Genomic DNA, 27,545 nt, shown 5'->3' on the forward strand with positions numbered 1-27,545 from the left:
TTGTTTTTGATTCTCAGTTTTTGATTCAACTTTTGTGAAACTTTCAAACATACGATTTAGTTACTGCATATTTTAATCGAAATTTAATTCTAATTTTAAATAGTAAACAAAAATTAGAGAAATTGCAGTATATATAATTACCATGTAATTAACACTATGGTAATCTATTGCAAGATTTTCGTTGGTAAAACCAACAGAGTGATAACGTATCTTACTAACTCTTTTAATTAATTAATTAACTTAATTACTATGTACGCAGCTGGCGGTCGCTTTGAGGTTGACGAGAGATCAGGCGTAGTGCGTACTCGAGGTACCGACCTCTTCCAGTTGGATATGGAGTACGTCCTTTACGTGAAAGCCGAGGATCAGAACGGCCGTATCGACGAGAGGCGTTTCCAGTCGACTCCTGAGGAGAGACTATCGATCGTCGGTGGAAAACGCGCACCGCAGTTCTATATGACGGCGTACGAGGCCGAGATACCGGAAAACCAGAAGAAAGACTCCGAGTTAGTTTGCAAGTTCTATTCCAACCAGCCAATTAACCCTTTCAGTTTGTATTTTATTAAAAGAGCGGCCTGAACTTTTTTTTTCCGTGGCGGTTCTGCACGAGTATAAATAATTTTAGCAACTTTTGGTTAGATAAGTTTTAACGTCTGATGGCATATTGTTAAGCCTAAAAAATAGTTTTTCCTTAACTATGTTGCTTCTACGGTAAATTGTTGTCTGTCGTAAATTATATAGCTGTCTTGCGTGGTAGCTTTTTCTGTTTATAAAAATATAATTAAAAATGTTATAAAAAATATATAAAAATGTAAAAGATTTTTAATCATTTTTTTTAATTGGCCATTTACAAAAGCCATTTAACGCCAGGTTTATTTGTCCATGTTCAGCTTGTTAGCATTCTTTTATTTGCTCTCAACGGCATTATTTGTTTAAGACTGCTTGCATTTGAATATCGTAATTGTTTGACTTTAGTTCATTTTACTGTCAGAACTATTTGTCTTCGAGGGTTGGTTGACTTTTCGAAGTTCGATCTAAATTCGACCAAGTTGCCCGTTCTTGTGACAAATAATCGAGATTTCTCCAAAATGTACTCCTACACCGTATATATACACATATATATACCTTTGCTTATTCCTGAGCTGTCAAGTCCGCGGCGGGATGTTCACGCGAGTGTCAAACTTTTCAGCATAATATCGGTGAAAGCCAAGTCGTTCGCCGATCGGGAGATACGCTACACGCTGAAGGCGCAAGGTCAAGGAGCCGCGGGTACGTTCAACATCGGTCCGACTTCCGGAATTGTGAAACTCGCGAAAGAACTGGATTTCGAGGATCTGCGGCAGCCCCATATCTATTCTTTGATAGTGACGGCCACGGAGGACTCTGGCGGCTTCTCGACATCGGTCGAGGTAACTAGAATTTATGTTTCCCGAACTTTGTTGCTTCCGCGAGGAATAATAATTCCTTTTCCCTCGCGGAAAATGTAGCACGCACGCTAAAATCTGCGCACGAGCGCGTATCTTCTTCTTACTCGTTAAACATTTATTCGAAACAAAATGTTTTAATTTTTTACTTAATTTCTAGCTAACGATTCGGGTGTCGGACGTGAACGATAATGCCCCTAAATTCGAGCTACCGGATTACCAAGCTCACAACGTTGACGAGGATATCCCGTTGGGCACGAATATACTGAAAGTCAAGGCAACTGACGCTGACTCAGGCGCAAACGCGGAAATAGAATATTTAGTGTCCGATGATCACTTCAGCGTGGACTCCAATGGTATTATTGTCAATAATAAGCAGCTCGATGCGGACAACAATAATGCCTACTACGAATTCATTGTTACTGCTAAAGATAAGGGTAAGTCACTTATTGTTAGAAAAAAAATAAGAATAACGAATTATATACTTGGATTATAGCACACAATGTAGCTCGAATTATCGAAGAATATATTTTTTTGCGTTAATAAAATCATCTCAATGCTATTTTTCCATCGCGATTAATCGAATCGTTTGATGGGTGATCGCTAAAGTTCCTCAATGCCTCTGCTTTTAAGAAATTCAAATGTCGCAAAGTCGATGCTTACTCAGTGATTTGGTCACGTAGAGAGCAGAAATCGGCCGCTTTTAACGTTCTGTCGGCAAGCCGAGGATCAGCCCGAGCGGCTAAATCTCACGGATTTGGTTTTCAAACGAGCCCCGAATCCCCGTCTCGCGTCGCACGGAATAAAGCTCGCATCCGTAGATGCGAATTTGCGTTATTTGCACGTATATACGGCGCGCGAATGCGGGATGGTTTTCAAACAAGTCGCGGCTTAATTGGAAATAAAGAGAACCGAATTGGCACGAGTAACACGTGCGCTTTTATTTATTGCGCGTCCATGAGTATATATTTCATATCTGGAAAATTTGACGTTGCAGCAAATATTTCTTAATATGCGTATCCCAACCCGAATTCAATAATTTAAGTCGCACTACAGTGCGACTCGTAACGTTTGAATTTAAATCAATACACGTCGTTTAAGCAGATTGAAAAAATCGTGTATCTTACGGTTACGTTTTCTGCAAACGTCGCATTGTTAATTATCAATTTAATTAAAATGTGTGTGTGTGTGTGTGTGTGTGTGTGTGTGTGTGTGTGTGTGTGTGTGTGTGTGTGTGTGTGTGTGTGTGTGTGTGTTTCCGTCAAAATATTAAATAAATAATTAAACGAGTTTTGCTTTTCAGGCGAGCCGTCGAAAACCGGCACGGCGACAGTACGGATATACACGAAGAATAAAAACGACGAGGAGCCGAAGTTCTCCCAGCAGGTTTACACGCCTAACGTCGACGAGAACGCCGGGCCGAACACCCTGGTCACCACCGTGGTGGCCTCCGACAAGGACGGCGATAACGTGCGATTTCGATTCGTCGGCGGGAACACCACGTCGGGACAGTTCGTGATTGAGGAGATCACGGGTGTGATTCGTCTTCACGGGAAAGAGATCTCCTTAGATCGGGACAAATACGAGCTGAACGTCACCGCGTTGGACGACGGCGCGTGCTGTCCGAATGGCGATAAAACCATTCACACCAGCACCGCGGTTGTCGTGGTTTTCATAACCGACGTGAACGACAATAAGCCGGTCTTCAAGGATTGTTCGAGTTATATCCCGAAAGTGGAGGAGGGCGCGCCGAACGGCAGCACGGTTATTAAGGTACAGGCGACCGACGAGGACAAAGGTGTCAACGGGCAAGTCAAGTATTCGATCGTACAACAGCCTAATCAGAAGGGCACAAAGTTTACCGTTGACGAGGAAACCGGCCAGGTTTTGACCAATAAGGTACTTCAATTATAATGATCGTTTATTTTAATAGTATTTTACTGATAAAAATATTTTAATATTTTTTTGTATTTAATATTATATTTTATGACGTGTTTTATATTTTAATTTTGATTGTTGCATTTTTATTTTAATACAGTTATGTAAAACATATAAGTTCATTTCTATAAACTTTTTTATGTTTGATAAAGCCATGAATATTGCGTTGACTATATCCAAATGTATCAGCTTTAAATAAAGATAATACAAATACAATTCGCGTTGGAGAGTACATTTAATATTCTAAACGTATTAAAAAACATCTAACAATCGTTAGCTCTAGCTTCTACTCTTTTATCTTTTATTACACGTATCGTAGACCGAACGATAAGCATGCAGAGGCACTTAACACTCTAATTATTGTTCGTGCCGCGAGTCCATAAAGATTTCTAACAAAAAGATATTAATGAAATAATATGTCTATGTCATTTTTTTATGTGATTCTATTACTGTTCACTTTTTATGTCAATCTCGTTAATCAAAAACAGTATAAAAATACACATATTTTGTTAATTATATTAAATGTAAACAACAAACTCTGAAATTACGTCGTGGCAATTAAAAAAAAATTCATAATTGCAAACTACTCACAGATATTGTAGATATTAAGATTTCGTATTAATGTATTTGCATCTAGTAACGGACACGGCTGTGTTTCCAGGTGTTCGATCGCGAGGGCGACGACGGAAAATTTGTATCCGTCACCGTTAAGGCGACGGATCAGGGTGAGCCCTCGCTGGAAGGTGTTTGCTCATTTACCGTCGAAATAACGGACGTGAACGACAACCCGCCGTTGTTTGACCGACAGGTGGGTACACTCGACCCCGTGGGCAAGCATTTAAGGAAACCATACGGGTTAGAGACGCGATAGCAGATGTCCGGAAGTAAGACTGTGCGTGACGAAACCACCATCGACGCGTTACGCTTCGGTGCATGTACATACCTAACTCAAGAATATATTCGCGATGTAACTTTGAGCCAGTTTCATTCGATCAAAATACATTCTATTCTCCATCGATTTAATAGCATACGGAGAGTTTGAAGCAAGTCCATAATTTATTAAGTCGGAAACACGAAGCTATATCTAAAATGGACCTTGTAAATTATAGACTAAACCCACTTCTACCTTAAACCCGTTACGTGTATGTATATTTGATAAGAATTTGTGAGTTACCACTTTACTACATTTTTTAGCCATTTAGCCGCCACACATACACACGGAATAAAATTTTGCTAAAATAAAACTGGAAATTAAAAAATAATGATTTGAGAGAAATGGGTTGTTTCATTAATTGAATTATTGAAACTGAATAATACTTTATGGCTTTCGATCTTGTAATTATGTCTTGCATTTTTACACAAAGCGGATGTAATTAAATATTTCACGATATCTCCAAGAATATCAAATTGACGTATCGAACATTTTTTGTCCTTTCGCAGAGATATGTGGAAAACGTGAAGCAGGACGCGAGCATTGGTACAAACATATTAAGGGTGTCGGCATCCGACGAGGATGCTGACAACAATGGCGCGATCGTATACTCGCTGAGCTCACCCAACAACGAGCAAAATCTGGAGTACTTTGAGATACAGCCAGAGTCTGGTTGGATCGTGTTAAAGAAGCCCCTAGACGTAAGTATCCATATTAAATCGCTGACGTCTACATATCGTCTCTCTTTAGCAATATGGACAGCATCGTTTTCCTGGAACACACCCACTTTTTCGTGGGCGAGGCTTGCAATTTTTCTTTGCGGCTTGCCAGCTTCTTTTGCTCTCAGATATACACTTCGATATATACCTCGGAGAAACAAAAGTCTCAGCAATGTAAGCGTTCCGCGATGTTAACACCGCGCGCAAATAATCTTTGTTGCGTCAGTTAACTATATGTAAACTGTATTTAATATTATTCGCGTCATTTTTTCAAAAATGAGATCCTGCGGATTGTACTCGTCCCGAACAAGTGTCGCGTGTCCCAGGAATGTGTAGGCTATATACGTAGTATATTATATCTATTTATATATATATATATATATATATATATGCAAATATACATATATACATATATATGTACATGATCTCGTATAAATATAAAACTTGAGTGTACACCTTCTGCCGATATATTGTACGTTTGCGTTGACTTACGTTATATTTAACACGAATCCGTTTTGTTGCTGAGCGGATAAACTTGTATACTAATATACGTTTTGGTCGGCAATTATTTCTCTCATCACTAATATGCAACGAAATGAGTTTCCTTTTTACGGCACATGTATAGAACTTTTTAATTCCCATTGATATGCACAATGTGTTCACTATGGTAAATACTTAGCTATGCCTGATTTCCTCAAACGCTTCATGTACCTGAATCGATCGACCGTTCGGGCTATTTTTGCAACAAAACACTCTCTCTCTGTCTCTCTCATTCTCTCTATTGAGAACATACTCGCGGCGCGAGTACCTTTTTAAATGATTCCAAACGAAGCCTCTTGTCCAGTTTTTTCATTCACTTTTACGTCGAAAATCGGTCGTCAATATAAGTTACGTTATGAGCGGTCGAAAAGAAAAAGAAAAAAAAAAGAAAACGCGCGCGTGTAATTTTTCTTTCCCGTCCTTCTTTTTCTCTTCACTTGATTTCCTTTGTTCGTTGTTCGTTTCACCGCGTTTTTACGATTTTGTGCCGCGATTCATGATTTTCGATCAAATTTGACGAGTTGCAAAATGCCAACGCGCGTGATTTTGCAGACCAAAAAAAAAGAAAAACAAAAAAAATGCCCGCGGCTCGGCCCGTACGTGCGTGTGCACGGCCGATCGAACGCGAACGTGTGCACTTTTCATACTTTTCCCCAAAAGTAGCCAAGAAAAGGATGTGTGTGATTTTTGTACGTGTTACGCGTTGGTGGAGAAACGGGAAAAAAATGGAAAGGAAAGATGCAAAAGCCAAATGATAATAAGAGACATGACAAAAAGAGATGGAAACGTTCGGAGGAAACTAATGATCTTTAATTAATCAACTAACATTATTAATTGTGAATGTTTTTCAAAAGGGAAGTGATGTTTTTTGAACTTCCAGGAGCAGGTGGGAACAACATTTTTTGAGCCCCACGTACGGTGTACTTCAACCTCTACGCATTTTGTGGTGCATCAGACATAAACAATTTTTGACAATGCTTGCATATTTTATATGAATGTGTTTTTGATTCCTTTACAGGAACGGATCTCGCTCTCGCTCCTACATCCATCCACCGTCTTTTTCTTCTCTCATTATCTTTATCTCTATCTTTTCCTACATCTATCTCTAATTTCTGAACCTTTCTTTTTTTTTCTTTTCAAAAAGTATCTTTTGTTTGTTGCATTTTGCGTTTTATTGACATGTCGGCAATTACTTTTTCTGAGTACACCTGCTTGGATATTTACTGATTTAGCTGCGTTGATTACTTTCCCGACAAGTTTCTCTATCTATCTATCCATATTTTGTTTGATTTGTATGTAAGACAAAGCCTCTCTTTCTCTCTCTCTTTCTATCTCTCTCTCTCTCTCTCTCTCTCTCTCTGCGTTCTTTATTTGTTACTATTTCTTTTAGTTATAATATTTCATACCTTTCTTTGATTTTCCTATTTCTTTTTTCACTTTCTCTAACATACTTTTTCTCTGACGTTTCCCGATTTTCATCCCACTCTCCCCGGTGTACCACGACGTGACTGACAAAGAAAAGGAAAAGAACACGAAAAGCATTTTTGATTGAAAGCGACCAATGTATAAATATGTGTATATACATATGTATAGATCATAAGAGAACTGTCCGTGATGTGACATTTTTTCTTCTGTGATTGGGGCGGCATACCACTGTCGTGAAAAACGGGAAGAAATTGAAAGTGAACGGAAGTAATCACGGAATGAAAGGAAAGCCGTAAACGTGCGGATTAAACTATCACAACGATATCAGAAAATAACGTCCATCGGTTTTTGAGTGTCGTTAAAACGAAAAAAAACGAATCAGACGAGGGGTCGTCATAGTTTTTTTTCTCTCCCCGTCTCAATCTCTTCTCCCCCGAGCCCTCCTTCAGTTCACCCTCTGTTCACCAACCTTTCTCTCTCTCTCTTTCTCTCTCTCTCTCTCTCTCTCTGTGTGTCCCCTCTTTCTCTTCCCTCCCTCCCCCCCGTCTCCCGATGCCTCTTTATCGCATTCTCGCTTGCATGAAAAATGCCTGCATTGGTTGATTTCGTAAAGAGACTAATTTGAACTTCTTATTGTTTATGTTTGTGTTCATTGCACCATTTACTTTCTTCGGATTTGATGATGACAAAAAAAAGGGCTGTTTTCCAGTAAGTAGGATCTATATTCTTGTGTTTCACACCTTGCATCGAGATACATCATGATGTGACCATTGTTATATCAGCGCAAAAGAAAAGTATAAATATTCGTTGTTAATACTAGAGCGCCTTTCCGTTCGATTTATTCAACATCATATCGTTTCGATGATTTTTCGCCTCTGTTATTGTTACTCGTCACTCGGAGACGTCATTCTATCTTTCTCTCTTGCTCTCTCTCTCTCTCTCTCTCTCTCTTTCTCTCTCTCTCTCTCTCTCGTTCTGTCTATCTATTCTGCTCTATTCTCTTCTTGTTGCTCAATTTCTATACCAAAATATTTCTACATCTAATCGTTTCTTCTCGAGCATTTCTGTTCGAAATTTTATATCACGCGCGATGTATTTTTTATGTACATACACACGCGTTACCGCGCTGTCTATTTTCGCTCTTTCATCCCGGTCTCGTATGTATCCGTAGGTGAAGAATGCCTTTATTGTGCCGATATTGCGCCACCAGTGACCTGTCAATTTGTCCGCGGTGCTGAATATCCAACGGACGTTTCACAAATATTAATATAAATAACGGATATCTCACTCTACGTTAAATCCTTCTTTATATATCAGATTATAAAAAATTTTATCTTTACAAATATTTTATTTTCTTTTATATTTTATTTTATGTTAAAATAGAAATTGACACCTTAATTTAATTAGTTTTAATTTGAATACATTGATCTTCAATTAAAGTAAAATTACATAATATCACAGAAATTCAAATATTTAACAAAATCATAATTAAAGTGTTTTACGTGTATGCATTTGATTAAACCGTCCGTTGGATATCGAATGTTGAACAGGGATCTGGTTCTATTTTACTGGAACAGCTTCAATAATTACTTTTAATGTTCCAGGAAGAGAGCCGGTAATTTTCGTTACTAGAATTTTATGAGATAGCAAGATCTCTTATATAGACAAACGTTCGTAGACAAATGTTCACTTGGGAACGAAGGATGGACTGACATGATATGGCGCTTTTATTAACATAAAACGCGATGTCGATATTTACCCTAAGACCAGCGGGTGGATAGAATCTCAGAGAATTTTACATTAAAGTATTAAAAATTAAGTTTCGAAAATTAAGATTTTATTCACTCACAATCAGTTCGATTCAATTTAATTCTATTAACTTTTCTAGATATATCTTCGCTTACTGTATTTTTTTCACGGTACATAAGTTTTTAATATAATTTTTAATTATAATTTTAAAATTTATCTTTTATTACTATTCACCCGCTGTTACACTATAGTATACTAGATAGTTTAGAAATGTTAAAAGAGTACAGTACCTGTTACTTTTTAAACATAGATTCTTTGATGCTGCTAAACATTTTAATAAGACTTTGTAATATACAGAAGATAAAGTGACATTCATAAATTAGTATTATTATTATACTGTAAAAGATGCGCAAATGTGAACCTTCTAGTATTCCAAACTTTTGTCTTAACATAGTCTTAGAATTTAGAATAATAAGACACGTCGAAAATTTATAACGCATTTGATACAGACAAAGAAATAACTGCAAATTGATCGAAGAATCTATAGATGAAGGGAACAATTCTAGAACATCTAGTATATATCCGCTTTCGTGTTATCTCGGATGAGCAAAGATAAGCACAGCATTTATCTAATGCAATCAGCGTATTCAATGAACGATCTTTAAAGACGCACTTTTCTTTCGTTAGGAGAAAGATTTTTCCTAACTTACTATTTGCCAAATAATTTTACGCGATTATCGAATACTTTTGTTGACATAAAATCAAATTAAAATCAAATAACGCACCGGCAAAGGTATCTGTTTGCATTAATCAACTAATACAATCAATAATAGCAATGAGCTCAAATATACAAGCGTATGCATTCGACAGGTAGGTGTATCGCAGCTACATCGTCTACGTTTGTCCATAAATTTCGTAATCTACTTATTTCATTAAAATCGATTACCGAATGCACATGTTTGTATCGATGTTATCATTACTTTGTTAATCAGCAGAAGTCGGCGATGTAGTATCTCCATCGTTATTACCGTCTTAATCACGATCAGCATCACCATCATCATCGTCACGATTCTCATCATCATCATCATCATCCGTCATCATCACGCCACTGTATGTTGCAATCACGAAACTACTCACGAAAGTATACTCACCTCACAGCATGTTTGAGTTCATTGCAATAAATCTTGTTCTTATGCGAGCGATGCACTTGTATTAAATTGGGCAAAAATTATTAGGAAAATTAATGGATTTTTACGTTAGACAGTGAATCTATCACCGAGGTAACACGCAACGGAGTCGTCCTATGTCCAGGATACCTACGAGACTGCACGGTTCTTTATCTCTCTGTTTTTCCGTCTATCTTTTCTATCTGTTCGTCTCTTTCTCTCTCTCTTCTTCTTCCGTTTCAATTTCGCGAATAAAATACAGAAAGACCGTTCGAGAGTACTTTCTTATGTGAAACGCGCTCGACGCCGAGTGACGCTTTAGCTCTTTCGTAAACTCCAAACGGAAAAGACGAAATAGAAACAAAACAAAAAACAAAAACGAAAGAAAAGAAAAGTAAAAAGAGTGATGAAACGGAAAACAATCGCAAAAAAAAAACCGCCAACTATAAAATCCCGAAAGAAAATGTCCTATAAGTTGACGGCCCAATGTTTTGCCACTAGCGTGACAGCTATCGCCTGCGAGTACGGGCCTCCGACAGAGGGATGCCAGTCTTGTCCGCAGACGTGGACGTTGAGTTAGACGTCGTAGACAGAAACAATAAACCACCTGTGTGGGATCTGAATGTATACGGCCCCACTCACATCAAAGAAAATGTCACAGTGGGTACTGTAGTGACGTCGGTGAAAGCCAGGTTTGTATGCCACGACATGACTGAGACAAGACACGTGACATGCCGTGCCGTGCCATGCAGTGCTGTCCCTTCTGTCTCTCTTTCTCTTTCTCTCTCTCTCTCTCTCTCTCTCTCTCTCTCTCTCTCTCTCTCTCTCTTTTTCTCTCTGTGTTGATCAACCCCCTTATTCTGTCTCGCTTCCCCTTTTTGCTTATTTCCCCATTCAATTACTCACGTATTCCATTTGTCTTTCTGTCCCATCGATTCCCTTTATGCACTTGTATTTACTTTCCGACATACTCTGGGTTCTCTCTTTTTATTCCTCTGTTCTATTCCGTTTCTGATTCTATCACAACATTCGATCTTTATTTTGTCCATTTTCTCGTACATCTATATATACACTTTTCTTTTTAGACACAACCGGGTACACGATATATACCATATTTTTTCCCTCCTTTTTGGTTGCGGAAGCACTTATGGTTAAGCGCGGCGCGGTAGATCGCTGATTGGCGGACACTCCTTCTCCTATTACTACAACAACTACTATTGCTATACTGCTACCACTATCTTTTCCCAATATGTACTGTAGCGAGCCGCGGCGATCGCTCTTGGACGATATTTGGAGACAGCGAGGGTTCAATCGGCCAGACATCATTCGGATACGATTCGAGTCTTTTGATTTCCAAGTGAAGTAAGTTTTAAATATCGCAAATAAACGTTAAGCGATAACTGTAGCTTTAAAATTCATTGCTCTGATATTGTTGCTCTGATTTAGCATTTTGTTGTAAAATGCAAAATTTATAAAACTTCCTGAGAAAATATATTAATTTATATATTATAGTATTTCCACATGCAATTTATTAACAGTAACATGGATATTGCGGTAGAGGGACTTTTATCTTCGAATTCATCTTAGAGCACTACGTAATCAGATCGTCTGACTTGTTTTCTAACTAAGTTTATGACAGATAATTGTAGAATTGTTGCAAATTTCAAACGATATCAATTTACAGAACTCTCTTACTATTTTATTAAAATCCGTTCTATAATTATAAACTTACTCCGCATTTGACAGTCGAACAGACTCTCGTTTTCTCTCGGCAAATACGAGCAAAGAGAAACCCACGCTTCTTCAAAGACTCCGAAGACGCAGCGATAGCCGCGCGCGGATCATATAGCGAATATATATATATATATATACGCAATAACAACCAATAATTGTGCAAAATGCGGGAAAGCGGAGCGGTGAACGTGCCCTCTCTACAGGCGTTTCTAGCGTGCTCAATATTAGTTTAGGCAAGGATGTAGCGAGAGAACCTGCTGTGTGTGCCTCTTTGCGATATTCACGCGCCAGAAAATACATCAGGGTTGCGGATCGTCGATCGTCCATCACACGCCGCTCGTCATCCGGAGCTCGTACTGTTCGAGAAACCACGCATCGCAATCGTGCGCGGGCGCTTTTGCTATAATAATTCTCACCGTATACGTGCAAATTTTCGTGCACGAGGGTGCGTGCATAATGCGAGCTCGCGCTCGCGCCAAACGTTCCAGGCGGTTGGCGGATGGCCGAGATGGCAGGGCGTCGCGAGTGACTGCCCAGCGGATGACAAGGAAGAGAGAAGCTTCTTCCCGCCTCTCTCAAAAACAAAACCAAAAAAAAAAAGAACGACGGGGAGCAACATGTACCATGTACTCTCCTTTTTTTGCCACGAGCCTTGGCGCCTTGACACTAACGCCGTTGTTTTTTGTTCCCGTTTGTTGATACACGCGGTCTGGCCGTAGCGCGAGACGTACAAGCTGGAGGCGATGGCCAAAGACAGGGGCTACCCACCCTTGTCGCGAACGGTGGAGGTTCAGATTGACGTTGTGGACCGTGCGAATAATCCGCCCGTATGGGACCACGTAGTGTATGGCCCGATCTACATTAAAGAGAACATGGCCGTCGGGGCTAAAGTTGTGTCTATTAAAGCCAGGTCTGTCACACTGTCAATGCTCCGTGCGGCTCTCTGCACGAACCCGCCCTGCACGCAATCTCGTGGCAGTATTGTTCTTGTGCACGTTAATTGATATTGTGTACGAATCCACATTACACCGCATTTCAACACACTCAACACACACTCACACACATAAACACACTATTCGCAGAGGCGACGCGCGCCAACTGTACTCGCTCGCTCGCTCGCTCGCAAGCATTACACACTTATGTTCGCATATAGAATTGACCTCGTGGAAGGCACGATTGTATTGTCGAGTGTACAGGGGACATGTCTGCGCGATCGCAAGGATCGTGGGGAATGTTGGAGGATCTTCGGCGCAGGACGTGGTCATTAGAGCGATGGTTCTTGGCGGATCGAGAAACTTGGGGACTCAGATTAGCAAGTAACATGAAAAAAAAGTTCAAATAGTGAGGTATTTCAATTTAAGTTATCTAAGAAAAGTTATAACATCTAGCTTTGCAAAAATTAGCAAAGATAATTTCCGCGAAAGCAACTAGATTTCTTATATTGATTGTTATACTACTGCGAGTACCAACAACGGTCAAAATATTTTGTTGTACTCTTCGAGATATAGGTGCTAAATTGCACTTTGCAAGTTCTAGCCTTCTGGGAAACATTACGTAGGAACCATCGCTTCAGGTTCGGAACCATTCTCGTTCGAGTATAAATACGTCTTTTGCATTTGTACGAACACACGCGAGACGCATTCACACGGGCTATAGGACACACAATATATGCATATATATATAGGCGCGGTGCACGATATACATGACCGTTCGCGAGATAACGGCCTCGTTAGCGTTTGACGTTTTATCTTTTTCGGCTCGAACGCGAACGCACTTGCGAACAATGCGATTACGTCAGCTCCGCCCTCGAGCGGATTATGTTCTTGAAACATTTTGCTGCATCTCAACACGCGCAGGTACGAAGCTACTTTCATTCTTCCGCGAGTGGTTTAATTGATTCCGCAGCGAGATTTAATTTCTTTCTACTACGACGCCAGTATAAAGCGTCTCTCTCGTGTACACTAAATTGAATAAACGACGAGACCAAAGGCCGCTTTTCATCCGTAAATCATGCTTCGCAATTCGTGAGAATATAAGAAACGGTACGAGAGCCGAGGAACAGCCGCAGCCGCATCGAGTATTCCTCTCGGCGCTTTTATCACTAAAGTACAATTCTCCGCGAACAAAGCGCGAGGTCCTATATTGTTGCATAGTAATCGACACAAGTATAGACCCGGGTTACTGTTAAATATTAATTATTCGCCTATTGTTGCGTGAAGCTCATTGTTAACTCGTATGAACGGGAAGATAACAGTTTTACAAATGCATCAACTTAAAGTCAAAAGAAAGATACTCTGTATTATCTAATTAGTGTTAAAACTTCTATGATCAATTTTTTAGATATACGTATTATTCTATGTATTATATTGTTGTTCTACGTATTGTGTTTTATATGTTACGTATCACATTCATTACTTCATAAAGATTGAAGAAAATACGTTTATATGTCTCATCCTAAATTTCAAAATACGTAACTTTGCAAGAAATATCGCGAACAAGTCATGACGGAAATCGTGCGATAGTATGTAGGAGGAAAAATATAGCTGACCGGCGCAAATGCCTCTTTTTCGTAGCGGACATACCAAAAGCCGTGTCGAAAAAACGTTGTAGTAATGGGTAGTTTGCGCTTGACGTACCGCTTTTAACGGCGGTCTCGCAGAGACACATGGACTTCCGACGAGAACGAATTGGCTAATTACATACGTACATGCCGCACAAGAGGTGCCAGATGCAACGGTCACGCGCTGTCTGCGCAAGATTAGTACATTTTATTGTAAATTCAGTATACGAGAGTCCTGCACGCCCGTGTCACGCAAATATTCCCCCGGCTTATCTCGCTTAAACACGCGCCAATTCGATTCTTCGCGAATATATTAACAAGAAATAATGCTAATGCATAATCCGAAGTTGCGAGCAAAGCTGGTATTCTAGTTGGAAATTTTTAAGGGAGCATACACTTTTCATACGAGAGTACTTTTTTATAATTTTCACCAACTAGTATTTTCTACTTATTTCTCTCGCCCTTTTTTCGCGTGACATCACAGCATACCGTATAACTTAATATAATAAATATTAATAATTGTTGCACGATATTTGAATCAAATTTTACTATAATCTTGAAAATTATCTATTTTATACAGCATAAATTCTTATGCAATTTCTTTGCCTAATACTCTCACAATATAAGTGTAATAAATATTCTTATTAAGCTAGACTCTGTCGATTTTGAGAACGTATATTCAAGCAATGTTCTCATGAATACTATACAAATTTCACACACTGAACTGTGACGTTAGTGACATTTTGGAAGATTAATTCCGGAGAGTTTACTCGTTAGGATCTTGGTTTAATGTAAGGCCCGGAAAGGGATGCAGCAAAACGTTTCGTCACTCGCGTTAGTCCGCTTGTTTTCCGCGAACTTTCCTCATCAACGTTGCCGCCACGCACACACAAGCCTCAATACAGATATGTCACCGGCTATAATAATTATACACACACACTATAATGATGTCCGTCGATAATCGCTTCTCTCGTCGGGAAATTCGCGGGCCTAAGCAAGAAACGCATTAACATTAATTCCGTACTACACAGGCGTATTAAGCCGCAAACCGTTAACGTCGTTACCTTAAGTCACGTGTTTGTTTTCTGCGCTGCGATTCAATAGGTATATTAACAGTAACTGCCAGCTATTTTGTATATCGCGACGAACTCTCGCGCGCCCGGAATTAGACGCAGAACTTTCTGTCTCTCTCTCTCTCTCTCTCTCTCTCTCTCTCTATCTATCTATATCTATCTATCTTTCATACATTTGTTGTGTGTGCCGTAAACATATTTTTGGGCATGTTTTACGAAATAGATGCTTCCCTGGATTATATATTATTGATTTTGAACCAACCGTTGTCGTTTTCTTATTTCTCTCTCATCATAGTTTTATCACTCACATGCGTGCCTCGTTTGTTTTCTCCTCTGTTTTGAGTTACCTTTGCACCGGATTGGCTTTTTTCAAAATTTACTTTTTGTCTCATTTTTCGTTGTGTGTGCTCGTGTTAAGGCTCCGTCACCTACCCCGGGTGGCCGGAGTCGCGTGAGTCAGTCAAGCATTATAGCTGCGGCCGCAAATGATCGAGCAGTTATGATTTTCGTTGATCCTCTCACTCCCCTCCGATGCCTGACTTCGCAGTCGAGCGTGTACCAAGTATGTCGTATTGCATACATATTTCGTTTTCACTCCTCCTTGGTTGTTATCAGTTTGTCCGTTATCGCTATATCGATTTTAGATCTTGGTTCGTTGCCAGGACATGCATATACTCATTCAATATATCCAATCATCGACATACGTTTCATGAATGCCGTAATTAATTTTTGGGCATGTTTCGTCAGTTGCTTACCTTTTGTTAGGTTACGACGTGGTAATCACGTTTTTTCTGGTTTCTCCTCTTTATTTCCATTTTTTTTCGTTCTATTCTTCGAGAGCGTAGTGTGTTCTCGTAGTGTCTTTTTGTGCGGCGAGATCTTTCTTGTGCGCCGTTCGACAGCAAGTTGAGTAACGATTTAGATTGGAGTTGATGAACATAGTTAGAGCATCTTTGATTGCTGAACTCTGCTGAAGTCACCGTGTCTCGTATCACACGTCGAACAGTACAGTAGTAATTACATAATATACCTCTCCAATTAGAATTGAGCGAGCAAGAGCATTTGTTAATTGACCTGCGCCGCTACGCGATGCTCGCAGATCGAAACGAGTAGCGAGAAATTCTTTCTCCCTGTTCCTCTCTTTTGTAGAAAAGTAAAGAGAGGGGCATTGTGAATTCTCACGAGACTCGAAATGAAAACGGTATTATTGATTTCCCATATCTTTCTGGCTATTGTGAGCCGACGACAGATTTTTCCAATACAATTTTATCGTTATAAGAAAAACATCTCTCTTATAAAATAAAGTAAATGTTGTCGCAAAACAAGTATCTCCATCTGTTACATTTTCATGTCTAATTTGATATGTATGACCCAGTAATGTATTTATGAAAATTGCAAGGATAAAATTGTACTGGAATTATTTAATAATATGCTCCCTTACGTAGAGCATTTGTAATCACACATACGACACACATAAATACAGACATACTTGCATCGTCACCGCGCACCAATGGTTCAGGGGTGGTTATGCACAGATTGGGGTTGTAAAAGGTTTCTAACTCTGTCCTATTTTTTTTATGGTAACTTAATTACACGTATCACTCTATGCGACAGTCTTACCTCAACAAGCTCGCTTTCTGTTCACACATACACACACACACACACACACACACACACACACACTTGACGTAGTTGTACAACATGTGCGTGCACACACTCACACACTCACAAATGCAAAACCTTCGGACTAAGGATCACGCTTATGAGCTGTACTACCATACTAACCGGGCATATACGGTGTACACAACCACTCGACACGCGAACGTGATATCGTCCGTCAGACGTCGTCCACAGGTAACGAGCAATTAAAATCGCCGTACGAGCGTCATTTGTCAGGGGCACGAGTCGCGCTATTATTACGGCGGTAATGTGGAAATTCTCCTAAATTAACATTCGACTTCAACTGGCGGCCGCTAACGAGCAATCGGAATTAATCAGCGAAAAGTTGTACGGCGACGTGAATTTATTTGATATGCCGCGTCGCGCCGCGCCCGCGGTCGCGTGATTAATAAAGCATTGAATTAAATTTTGCGGAAAAATCGAGATTTTATCCAAACGGAGAACGGCCAATCAATATTGATATTACGAGAGCTTTCATGTATTAACATTAACAATGTGTAACTTCACAAGCGAGGGACCACCAACGTGCTTTTTAAAGCAATGAGGCAACCTTTCTTTTGTCAGCTCGACGAATTCATTTCAACGAATAAATTTTTTCATGAAAAATTTGCTCAACGTACGAACAATACAAAATGTGAAGATTGCAAAAAAATTTGACGAATAAAACTTTAGAAGAATATTCGGTGGTTCAGAAATCTACACATATATGATATATTTATGTGTATATAGATTTTAGAAATACAAAATGCGTCTTGAAGATACTTTTATATTGATTAATACTACGTTAAGAATTGGCTGGGTTCGGTTATATTATATAATCTCATTTTAATATATACGCAAGAAGGCAACAGTAACTGAGATTAGAGCTAAATTCGATTAATTGATTAAACAATTGTAAATTCTAAAAAGTACATGTATTTTTCGGTTATGCAGAATATATAATGCTGATGGTTGCAATTTATTTCTCAAGGATCCAACGTAATAAGTGGCGTCATTGTTCGAGTTCTTTGTGTTTAACGACAGGCTTGGATCGAGTTGCGCGGGATATTAATCGCGCGATTCAAAGCTGCTACGGTTTTTGTCGATATTAATGTGTACTATATATATTCCGTGTTTTAAACGAATTTTAAATGAGTGTTTCATAACAGTTTCGATATTGCAAAAATTATCTTTTGATCAAAATAATCTCGCTATGGAGTATCCAATATCGCCGGTCTGATAATCGTTCGAATCGTCATTTATTTGATACGCTGTTATATCATGTTTTAAATTCCCTGCTTTTTTTTTAACGACAAATTCTTTGGAGTCGTTTCAACTATCATAGTTTTTGCTTTGACGTACATTTAATTGGAAGCTATTATCTTCAGCGTGTTTTTGATAATATCCATATTAAATGTCTTAATAATAAAATAATAAATAAAATTTTTATTAAAGCAAAAATGTGGAATTGACTAAAATATGAGATTTTATTTCGTGAATTTGCAATATATATACTTTCAAGACAGTTGTTTAATCTTCTATGTCATTACTTAATTTTGCAACTGAAGAAAATATAATGATATAGTTAATATAATGATAAAAGTAATATTATACAATATATTTGCACAAATTACAGATGGAGAAAAAATATATTTATAATCGAAAATGAGTTGAGAGCAAAACGTCATTAGCATTTTATGCATATACATTTAGAATCGTGCGGGTTGAATCGAGAATTCGCGTGTGCACTTAAGTTTCACTAGAAATTTATTTTGAAATTCAATATTGACCAGTAGGCTGTTGAATGACATAAAAACGCAATGCGATGCACACATTGCGTATCGCGAAAAAAATTGCCGTTTTTCGTATATTCTATTATAAAATTGCGACAAAGTACTTTTCGCGAGTTTCAATTATCAAAAATGTTTGTGTCAATATTATTGTCCATTCGTTCAATATATCGCGGGATTTCTCGTTACTGCTGTCCACACAATCGCAGAATTCGGTGCATTCCGGTTGACACATAGCTTTCGACGCCCTGCAGATTTTTACACGACAAATATAAAAAACGAATTGTTTTCTGTTATAAAGAACAATAAATGAATTATTGTGTGTGACAAAAATATATTGATATAGTTTTATCGATCATAGTTGCGAGAAACATCGCCGTAAGTGTGATTAATGTGTAGATCAAAATATATTTAATATTCAGAAGAGAATTTTCATTACGAAATGCATTTGCGTTTCGTACATAATTAACGATTTCTTAATAATTTTTATACATATATATATTCAATACATTTTAGTTAATATATATATATTTCACATAATATATATATATATATATATATATATATATATATATATATATATATGTAGGTCCAGAAGTATGTTCCGGGACTGTTTACGTTTTTTGAAATGTACAGTCCTGGAATATAACGCATATATATGTAATCAGATTCAAAAAACTGTCCCGAAAAATGCCGTAGGACATCAATTTTTTCCAGGACAGTCCTGGAAACTGCCAAATGTCCCGGAATATACCGATATCAAAAATAAAAGTCCCGGAACATACTTCCAGACCTACATATATATATAATATATATATATATAATATATATATATATATATATATATATATATATATAAATGAAGGGAACATAACTATAATCAGGAACATTGAGAGCAAATTATGAATAGCTTATACACATTATAATATTATAATATGTGTACATATTATATTATATATATATATATAATATAATATGTATATAATATGTATTATATATATATATATATAATATAATATGTACACATATATTATAATATTATAATGTGTATAAGCTATTCATAATTTGCTCTCAATGTTCCTGATTATAGTTATGTTCCCTTCATTTAACACGCAAACATTTTACTTTAAAGATAAACTTTGGCTACGAGACTTCGAAACTTTTGCGAACTTATTCAATATAGAATATCAAACTGTGTGTGTCTTGCAATAAACTTGTAAATAACCAGTTTTTATGTAATTTTCTTTCTTATCGTTACACTAAATTAAAAATTACAGAGAAGTCCGGCGGGAATACATAAATAAATGTTATAAAAGTTAAAGTTTTTATGGAATAACTTTTAATTTAACAATCAAATTTTATTCATTCAACATTAACGCACAGCATAAAAATGTTTATCAAATAAACATTAATCGTACGTCACATAATCCTTACTGGTTGCTATATCGTAATGAAAGAGATAACATCGCTTGATTTCTATACGGCCAGAAAAAATACGGCTGACGTGAAAAACAGATGTTATCGGGATTAATCGTAAAATATATAGTCGAGCCAGGCTAGTTCAACATTTTTCACGGAAAATTCTTCTACCTGTACATAAAAGTGCCATGCCATTTCCCGCAATTCGGACATACTTCCGCGTATTTAAATAAAGTTGCTCGAAAAATGTCCGCGCGCGAGACTATCTCTCCTTATACATTTTTCGAACAAAATCTTTGCTCTCTCACGTAATTTCTAGTAAATTTGAATATAAAGTCGCCCTCGAAGCCAGTTCGAAAGATACGTTTCGCTCTTGAGACGAACGTGACTTAAGATCCGGATGACGTTTTAAGAATTTCCGAGAAACGACATTTTAATGCTGAAACTCGCTTTCCGTTCGAAGTTAAGCGACGAGAGAGCGGGAGATAGTGCACGTCTCGCGCAATATCTAGGTTCCGGTGAAGACGGGTGAACTTAAACGCGACGATGCGTTTAAAACGTAACACGGCGCCGCGCGTAAATGATTGAGCTCCGGGCGAAACATGAGCACTTAACAGATCCCCGCGTATTCACAAACGAGCTTGTTCCGCTAACGGCGCTATACCGAGCGGGCGATGCCCGAAGATTAAATCTTTCAGAGATCTCGTTAAGCGTGATGCACAATGGCTAAGACGTTTCCTATACATTTAACTCTTGAAACCCGGGGATTTACATCTACGCCGGAGATCACGTGTGTTTAACGATGCGTTTGATTCAATTTTCACGAGTTTGCTGTTTGCCTATAATCTCGTTTAATAGTAATTATGCGTATCTCGTTTAAACGTATCAAATAATAGGATTACAGTATGATGTAGTTGTATAAAATACAATTCGTTGACCAACAAAGGTAGATCGCGATATTAAAATTATTGTACAGTCACTAAATTGCGTCATCTTATGCTGTGTTATTTGGCTCTCGACTTCATATATGTTATAACAAGATTTTCCAAGATCGCGTTGATTTTCGAGAGAATGCAGTATATATATTCTACGATTGAATTTAAATTAATAATATATAACAAAAGTTAATAACAATTTTGTTTTTATTTGCATAAAAATTTCTTTAAAGAAAATATTACAACAAGATATAAAAAACATCAGACAATCTTTAAGATTTATTTCTCGTTTTAGTACCTTCTAGTACTATGTTATTCGTAATAATCTTCCTGTAAAAGGCAATGATTTCGTAGTTGACATTTATATTGGCATTTTAATGCCATACTGTAAATCATATGTAATAAAAGAGCTAGTCCGCGAGAGCGAACTTTGACTTTTACGAGCGGCCATTAAATAACGTGTTCAATTCAAGATTCTATATATATGGGGTTACACCCGTTACACCCGGAAAGGGTAAGAATCACTTTTATGTAAAGATTATAATAAGAATAAATTCTCTGAGGTCATTCTTTCAATTAATGAATTAAAAGATCTATTTAATCAAAGGTTTATCAATTTTAAAGAATTCAACTTTCGTGAAGGAAGAAAATCTCACTATAACTCACTTAAAATTACAGAGGTTAAAAAATAACGATAGACAAAATGGCCTTTAACGAATTAGGAAAAGTCGTCTTGGAAAATATTCAGATTTTACTTTTCTTTCTTTCCGTTTTTATTGCAATATCTCATAAATTGTTTACTCCAAATCCGCAACCACAATTTTAATGAGAATGCTTTACGAATTTAGAGTTTTCCCAACAAAATTCCGCAGAAAACTACCACAATTGTAAAACTTATTAAGTTGTGATATTAATTTCGTAGTCAAACTTTTAATTAAAGTTTAGAAAAGAAAAGACCCTTTATATAAAATTAAGCAAACAACAGTTTTTCATTTAATTTCACAAGCTAGTTTAAGAAGCTCCTCATTTCTAATCGCTTATAGACAAAGAATTTTCCATTTTTTTACATATTATAATTTAAATATTATTTCTCCTCGGATACTCTAATTAAATATAATTTCAAATCGGCCAATGAATTATTAAAAATTGACCGGTGATTCTGGGACATCCTGGGAGATAGAATCAATATCGCGTCGTCCCGTGTTTGAATTGACAAATGGCGCTGTCAATTTCGGTCGTACACCCTTTGAACTAGAGAGAAATCTCCTCTCGGGAGACATCGGGATCCTTTCGGATCGATGAACATTTCGTGAACGTCTAACGGATGACACGACGGCTGTCTACAGCGATGTGTACACGCGGTACAACGTTCATACGCGCGGGACAAGGAAACGCACGCATCACACACGCATAACACACACATATACGTATACGCAACACACGCGCGCGCGTGAATGGACGGTACACATCGGACGAGCGGACGATCGAACACGTATGTAATATAGCCGTGCGGTTCGTTCGACCAATGAGATGAGCTCGGACATGCGAATGATTATATTGAATCAGACTGTTATGGTTTCTCAGGAATTAATTAGGAGAGAGATCCTTGAGACGATTCCCAATAGTGTAACTTGTATATAGTTAAATAAATAGATTAAAAGCAATTCGTATGCTTGATAAAATTTGCGTATTTAATACAGAATCGAGATAAAAATTATTAAATTGTTCACCTGCTGATTTAACTACGCAAGTGACTTAATAAAATTATGAATAATTAATATTTTGCGCGACAACTTTCGACACGCAAAATAAATTCCGATTTATCCGATTTAATGTAGCCATTTCTATATAGTATATGCTATTCCTATTATCGACCAGATAATTAATTAAACCTATTTAAATCAAATTGGAGATTAGGCGATTATGCATAATTGAAATCATTAATTTTAAATGAGATACTATGCGAATCGCAAATTAGTAAATGAGAGCCAATTGTTGTTAATGAATTCCGCATAATTTTCATTGCCTTGGAGCGCGATAATTGCTCGAGCGAGATTTCAAAGGGAGAAGTTTATGCATCTTTTATCCGATATTTAATTACAATATTAATTAATATTTTACACGATATAAACTCTCTTATAGAAACAATTTCAATGGTTTAACAAATTTTAAAATGAAATGTTTGATCATGTAAATTTACACTTTATTAATTGATTAGTTCCATTAATTAGCCGTTTATTTTATATCTGCCGAACGGTATAATTGTATAATTAAATGTGTTAATGCTGCATTCCGATATTTACTGTCAGCAACTGTCAGATTACTGTAAACATATAGTATACGTGATGTAAAATATAGAAAAATATAGATTTTAGTACTGACTGAGTGAATATCGGAATGCAGCCATTAATGAATATATAACAAATAAAAAATATTAAATGATTATATTGAAAAAAATGTCAATATCTACGTCTGACTATACAAGTTGTTTAAATAAAGGTTAATTTTAAAGTGCAGTAATAATGAAATAATCTTCAAATAATAGCACTAATTTGTCTTTTATCCTCTTGCAGCAAAAAGATCTCTTTTTATCTTTTTGCAATGATAGCTCTTTAATATTATTAGATATATTATATTAATGAGATGTAAATATAACATCTCATACGATAATGCAATGTTTCGTTATCGTGAGACGTAAATATTAATATTATCAGATTTAAAACATCAATGGCAAATCAACTAATTGATCGATATTTGAGATAGTTTAATATATATATTATACAGGGTGCTTATAATTTTGCCTGATATTAATAAGTTCCAACAGCTAGACTTACGTAAATTTGGAATAAATTACCATTGTTTTCAAGAGTATAACAGTCCACAAACTATACATTAGCAAATGACAATACGTCACTGAGTAACAGTCTGATCGACTAATCACTCATTCACGAAGCTCGCGTACTCCGCGCTCGCTCGAATTCGTGCATTTTAACACACAGCACCATACAATAGAGGTTGTAACACTTCTGCCACCGAATTAACAGCGATAACAGTCGTGGATAGTAATTGGCCCGCGCGAGCGAACGGGAATGTAGCTATATAGAGCAGCAAATATATGCCTTTTGACTGCGTAAACGTTGCCTAGGGTTATAATCTCGGTTAAGAGCTCGCTCTCTTGTTAATACGCGCATATATAACACATTTTATAATTGTATACACACGCGCAGTTGTGTGTTGAGCGCACCGAACAGAGAAACGAAAAGGGAAACAAAAAAAAAAGGAAAAGGAACGGGCGACGAGACGGGAAGCGAAAGACGTGCGGCGCGTTAGGTAAAATCCACCACTGATCTCTCTATACGCTGAATTACATAACTGGCTTTGACCGGTATAATTTCAAGCGCCATTTAACTTCCGGTGCATAGTAGAAATAGTAATTGAAACGTATACTGATCCTTACACATCTTGAGTATCGCAATAAAGATATCAGCTTCACGCGTCTGTATATAGCATAGAGGAAACACGGTGTTGTGGAAAAGCGGATTGATTCATTGTAAGCAGAAGTAGTTTTCAGTAAATTAAGTTTGAAATGCGGAGTTTCATGTTGCTGGCCCAGCTGTGTGTATACGACTCCTTTTTCTTCCTTTTTATTTCGCGGATTAACCCACTTTTGCACAACACCGTTCGGAGATTCTGTAATTATCGAGATTATACCGGCTTCGAACGTTTGTACCGGGCGGTGTCGAAGATAATGAGAAAAAGATAGAAAAGGTGTTGATGAGCCGCGCTGCCGCGTATATTTAACGTATAGAGATCAGTGAGATTCCATTGTCGAACTATTACCTCTCGTTTTACCCTAGATGTATTAACAAGCTCCAGCGAAGGAGTTTCTTCTTTTCCATAACGACGATCGAACGTTCAAACTTCGTTTACTTGTCTCTTTCTCTCTCTCTCTCTTTCTTCTCTAGTCGTGTACGCATACGCTCGCGCGTGAATGAACGCGTATGCGACACATATCGCATGATAATCTTTTATTTCAAGATATTTTTTCTCTCATTATATCTCAGTAACGATCTTTTTTTCAATATACATATGTACAGGATATCCCGAAACAATCGCAACGAACGATTCCTTTTGCTTATGAATCAGTTAAATTGACTTTTCTTTCTCGACAAAAATATTCTATTGATTGGCATCATTCGTTTTTTTTTATAACAATCTTCGCTCTTATCAAAAAACAAAGTAGCATATATTTATAAATGAAAAAAATATTACACTCCAGTATCTTGTTAAAAATGTACTACATACATTTATAAAGTTAAGACTATATGTCATGCGTAACAAGCTAAAATTAAAATTTAAGACTCAAATAAATATTATACACATCATAATAGATGTGCATTTCTAAACATATTAAAATAATTATGTCGTCATATTGACTTTGAATCATCTTTGTTTAAAAATTTTGCAAATATAACTTTTTTCTGACACATTCGTATTTTATATTTAGAGCTATGAATATAGCTATGTGCTCACAATAACAATAAATTCAACCTTTACATAAAAAGATCAAGTTTATTATATTTTCCTAATACTAAAATGTGTGATCTGAATGCGAATCATAGCATCGGCAAAAGGGATGGGCGGTTAGTTATAGACATCCCGTATATCCGTATCGTGGAATTAGAGCAATCGATATCGTTTTGTGAACTGGAAAGAGCAAGTCAAACATTACATAACACATGTAACAATTGCCCTTTCGATTTCCGAGTCACGTAGTAAAGATATCGGTTGTTCCAACTTCAAGATATCGATATGTATATATATGTACGGAGTCCTTTTCTCTTTCTCTCTTCTATCTTAGGAAATTTCCGTTCTCGTTTTCTGTTTTTCCGTTTCCGTTTCCGTTTCGTTAAGTTGTTCTCGGCGCTCCCGGGCAGCCGGTGCGCGCCTTTGTAATACGCCCCTTTGTGTATGTCGACAGCTCTGGAATCGACAATAATCCGACGGTCTTTTACCACTTAATGCCCGGTTCGACGGCGCAGACGAACAAGTTTCATACGTTTTACCTTCAGCAACGCGCCGAGCAAGCGACGACTTGGGCCGATATTAAGGTTAATCATCCGCTGGACTATGAGAGCATAAAAGAGTACAATCTCACCATACGAGTGGAGGTATGACTCGTCTTTTATATACGCACGCTTTTCTCCAAGTAAAAAAACGTAAAGATATCTTACCCCAATGCTGATAAAAATAATATAATCTAAAATTATATGACTAATGATTGATGACGATAAAATTTTAGCACGATAATATTCTGCCGTATCGGCGATAAAATGACAATTTTTGCGCATTAAATGGTAAATGTAAATAGGCGCATCAAAGTTAAAATCTAATGTATATTCAGCGTTAAATATTATAGATGTAATATATAAGCTTTTGTAAAGAAAGAAATATTGATATAATCAAGTAATAAAATATATATCGTTGCATTAGATTGTTAGAATGTTGAATGCGCGTAATCCAAGAGAAGCTCGAAATACATTTAGATGTAAATGCATTCGTATAATTTTGCACGAGAATAAAAACGAGGAGTCGGCATCAAGTGGTACACGATGCATAATCGTCTTGTAATCGCGGCCAACTTAATCCCACCAGAATAATGGAGCTCAACAGCTGGCTTCCGAAGCTACCGTGTACATCATGCTGGAGGATGTTAACGACGAGATACCGCTGTTCACTGAACGAGAACAGGAAACCGTACTCGAGGGTGAACCGGTGGGCAGCAAAGTCACCCAAGTGAACGCCATCGACAAGGACGGAACGTTCCCCAATAATCAGGTAAATTGATATTGCGCAATCAATTCCGATACGTAAAAAACAGAGCATGCTGGCTCTACACACGTTTGTTCTAAATTCCTTCTGGCGTATTTTAATCGTGAAAATACAAATTAAAATATAAATTGAAAAACATACACAAATCACATAACACGTAATCTTTTAATATGTATCTTAATTTTTGCATAAATATGTAGTCAAAAGATGTACGTTTCATGATAAGCGATTTAAATTTCCATGTTTTATTCGGTTCAATAAACAGATATTGCGGTATTTCTGGCATGGTTTTGGTTTTGATTTATTAGAATACATGGGAATATATAAATGCGCATAAATACGGCTGTATTTTTGAATTAATTTAAATTTATTTCATTGTTAACATTTATCCACTTTTTTAACTTCACTACTGCAACTAAATTTATCGACGAAGTACAGAGGTATAATTTAGACACTTGTGTTTCATATTCAATTATTATGTAAAACGCGATCAACAAAAAAGCAAGACTGATTAAAATTAATTAAAGAAATTTAACTCCGGTTATATGATAAAAGATAGCCAGAAAAAACGTGTCACGTCTGTGACACCGGTTTTCTCATTTCTTTACCGCAGAGATCCGATTCCGAATGGATCGATATAGCCAGGAGAAT

At 37.2% G+C, this 27,545-nt stretch overlaps 1 protein-coding gene across 3 annotated transcripts in view; it reads left to right on the top strand.

Annotated features, from left to right (window-relative positions):
• The window catches only part of LOC143893434 (neural-cadherin), a 203,242-nt gene that overhangs the window by 43,405 nt on the left and 132,292 nt on the right, over positions 1-27,545 (top strand). For 2 of the 3 annotated variants that reach the window (XM_077398806.1, XM_077398809.1), the window contains exons 5-13: positions 260-506; positions 1,190-1,409; positions 1,585-1,861; positions 2,728-3,323; positions 4,024-4,170; positions 4,803-4,994; positions 12,346-12,536; positions 26,044-26,233; positions 26,718-26,900. In XM_077398806.1, the coding sequence (XP_077254932.1) occupies positions 260-506; positions 1,190-1,409; positions 1,585-1,861; positions 2,728-3,323; positions 4,024-4,170; positions 4,803-4,994; positions 12,346-12,536; positions 26,044-26,233; positions 26,718-26,900 (2,243 nt within the window). Of the gene's footprint in view, positions 1-259; positions 507-1,189; positions 1,410-1,584; positions 1,862-2,727; positions 3,324-4,023; positions 4,171-4,802; positions 4,995-10,393; positions 10,585-12,345; positions 12,537-26,043; positions 26,234-26,717; positions 26,901-27,545 lie in introns of all 3 variants that reach the window. The other variant, XM_077398808.1, reaches the window with a different exon arrangement.

Source organism: Temnothorax americanus, unplaced genomic scaffold (assembly GCF_048541705.1).
Source record: "Temnothorax americanus isolate GAGA-0224 unplaced genomic scaffold, ASM4854170v1 Scaffold12, whole genome shotgun sequence".
Lineage (NCBI taxonomy): Eukaryota > Metazoa > Arthropoda > Insecta > Hymenoptera > Formicidae > Temnothorax > Temnothorax americanus.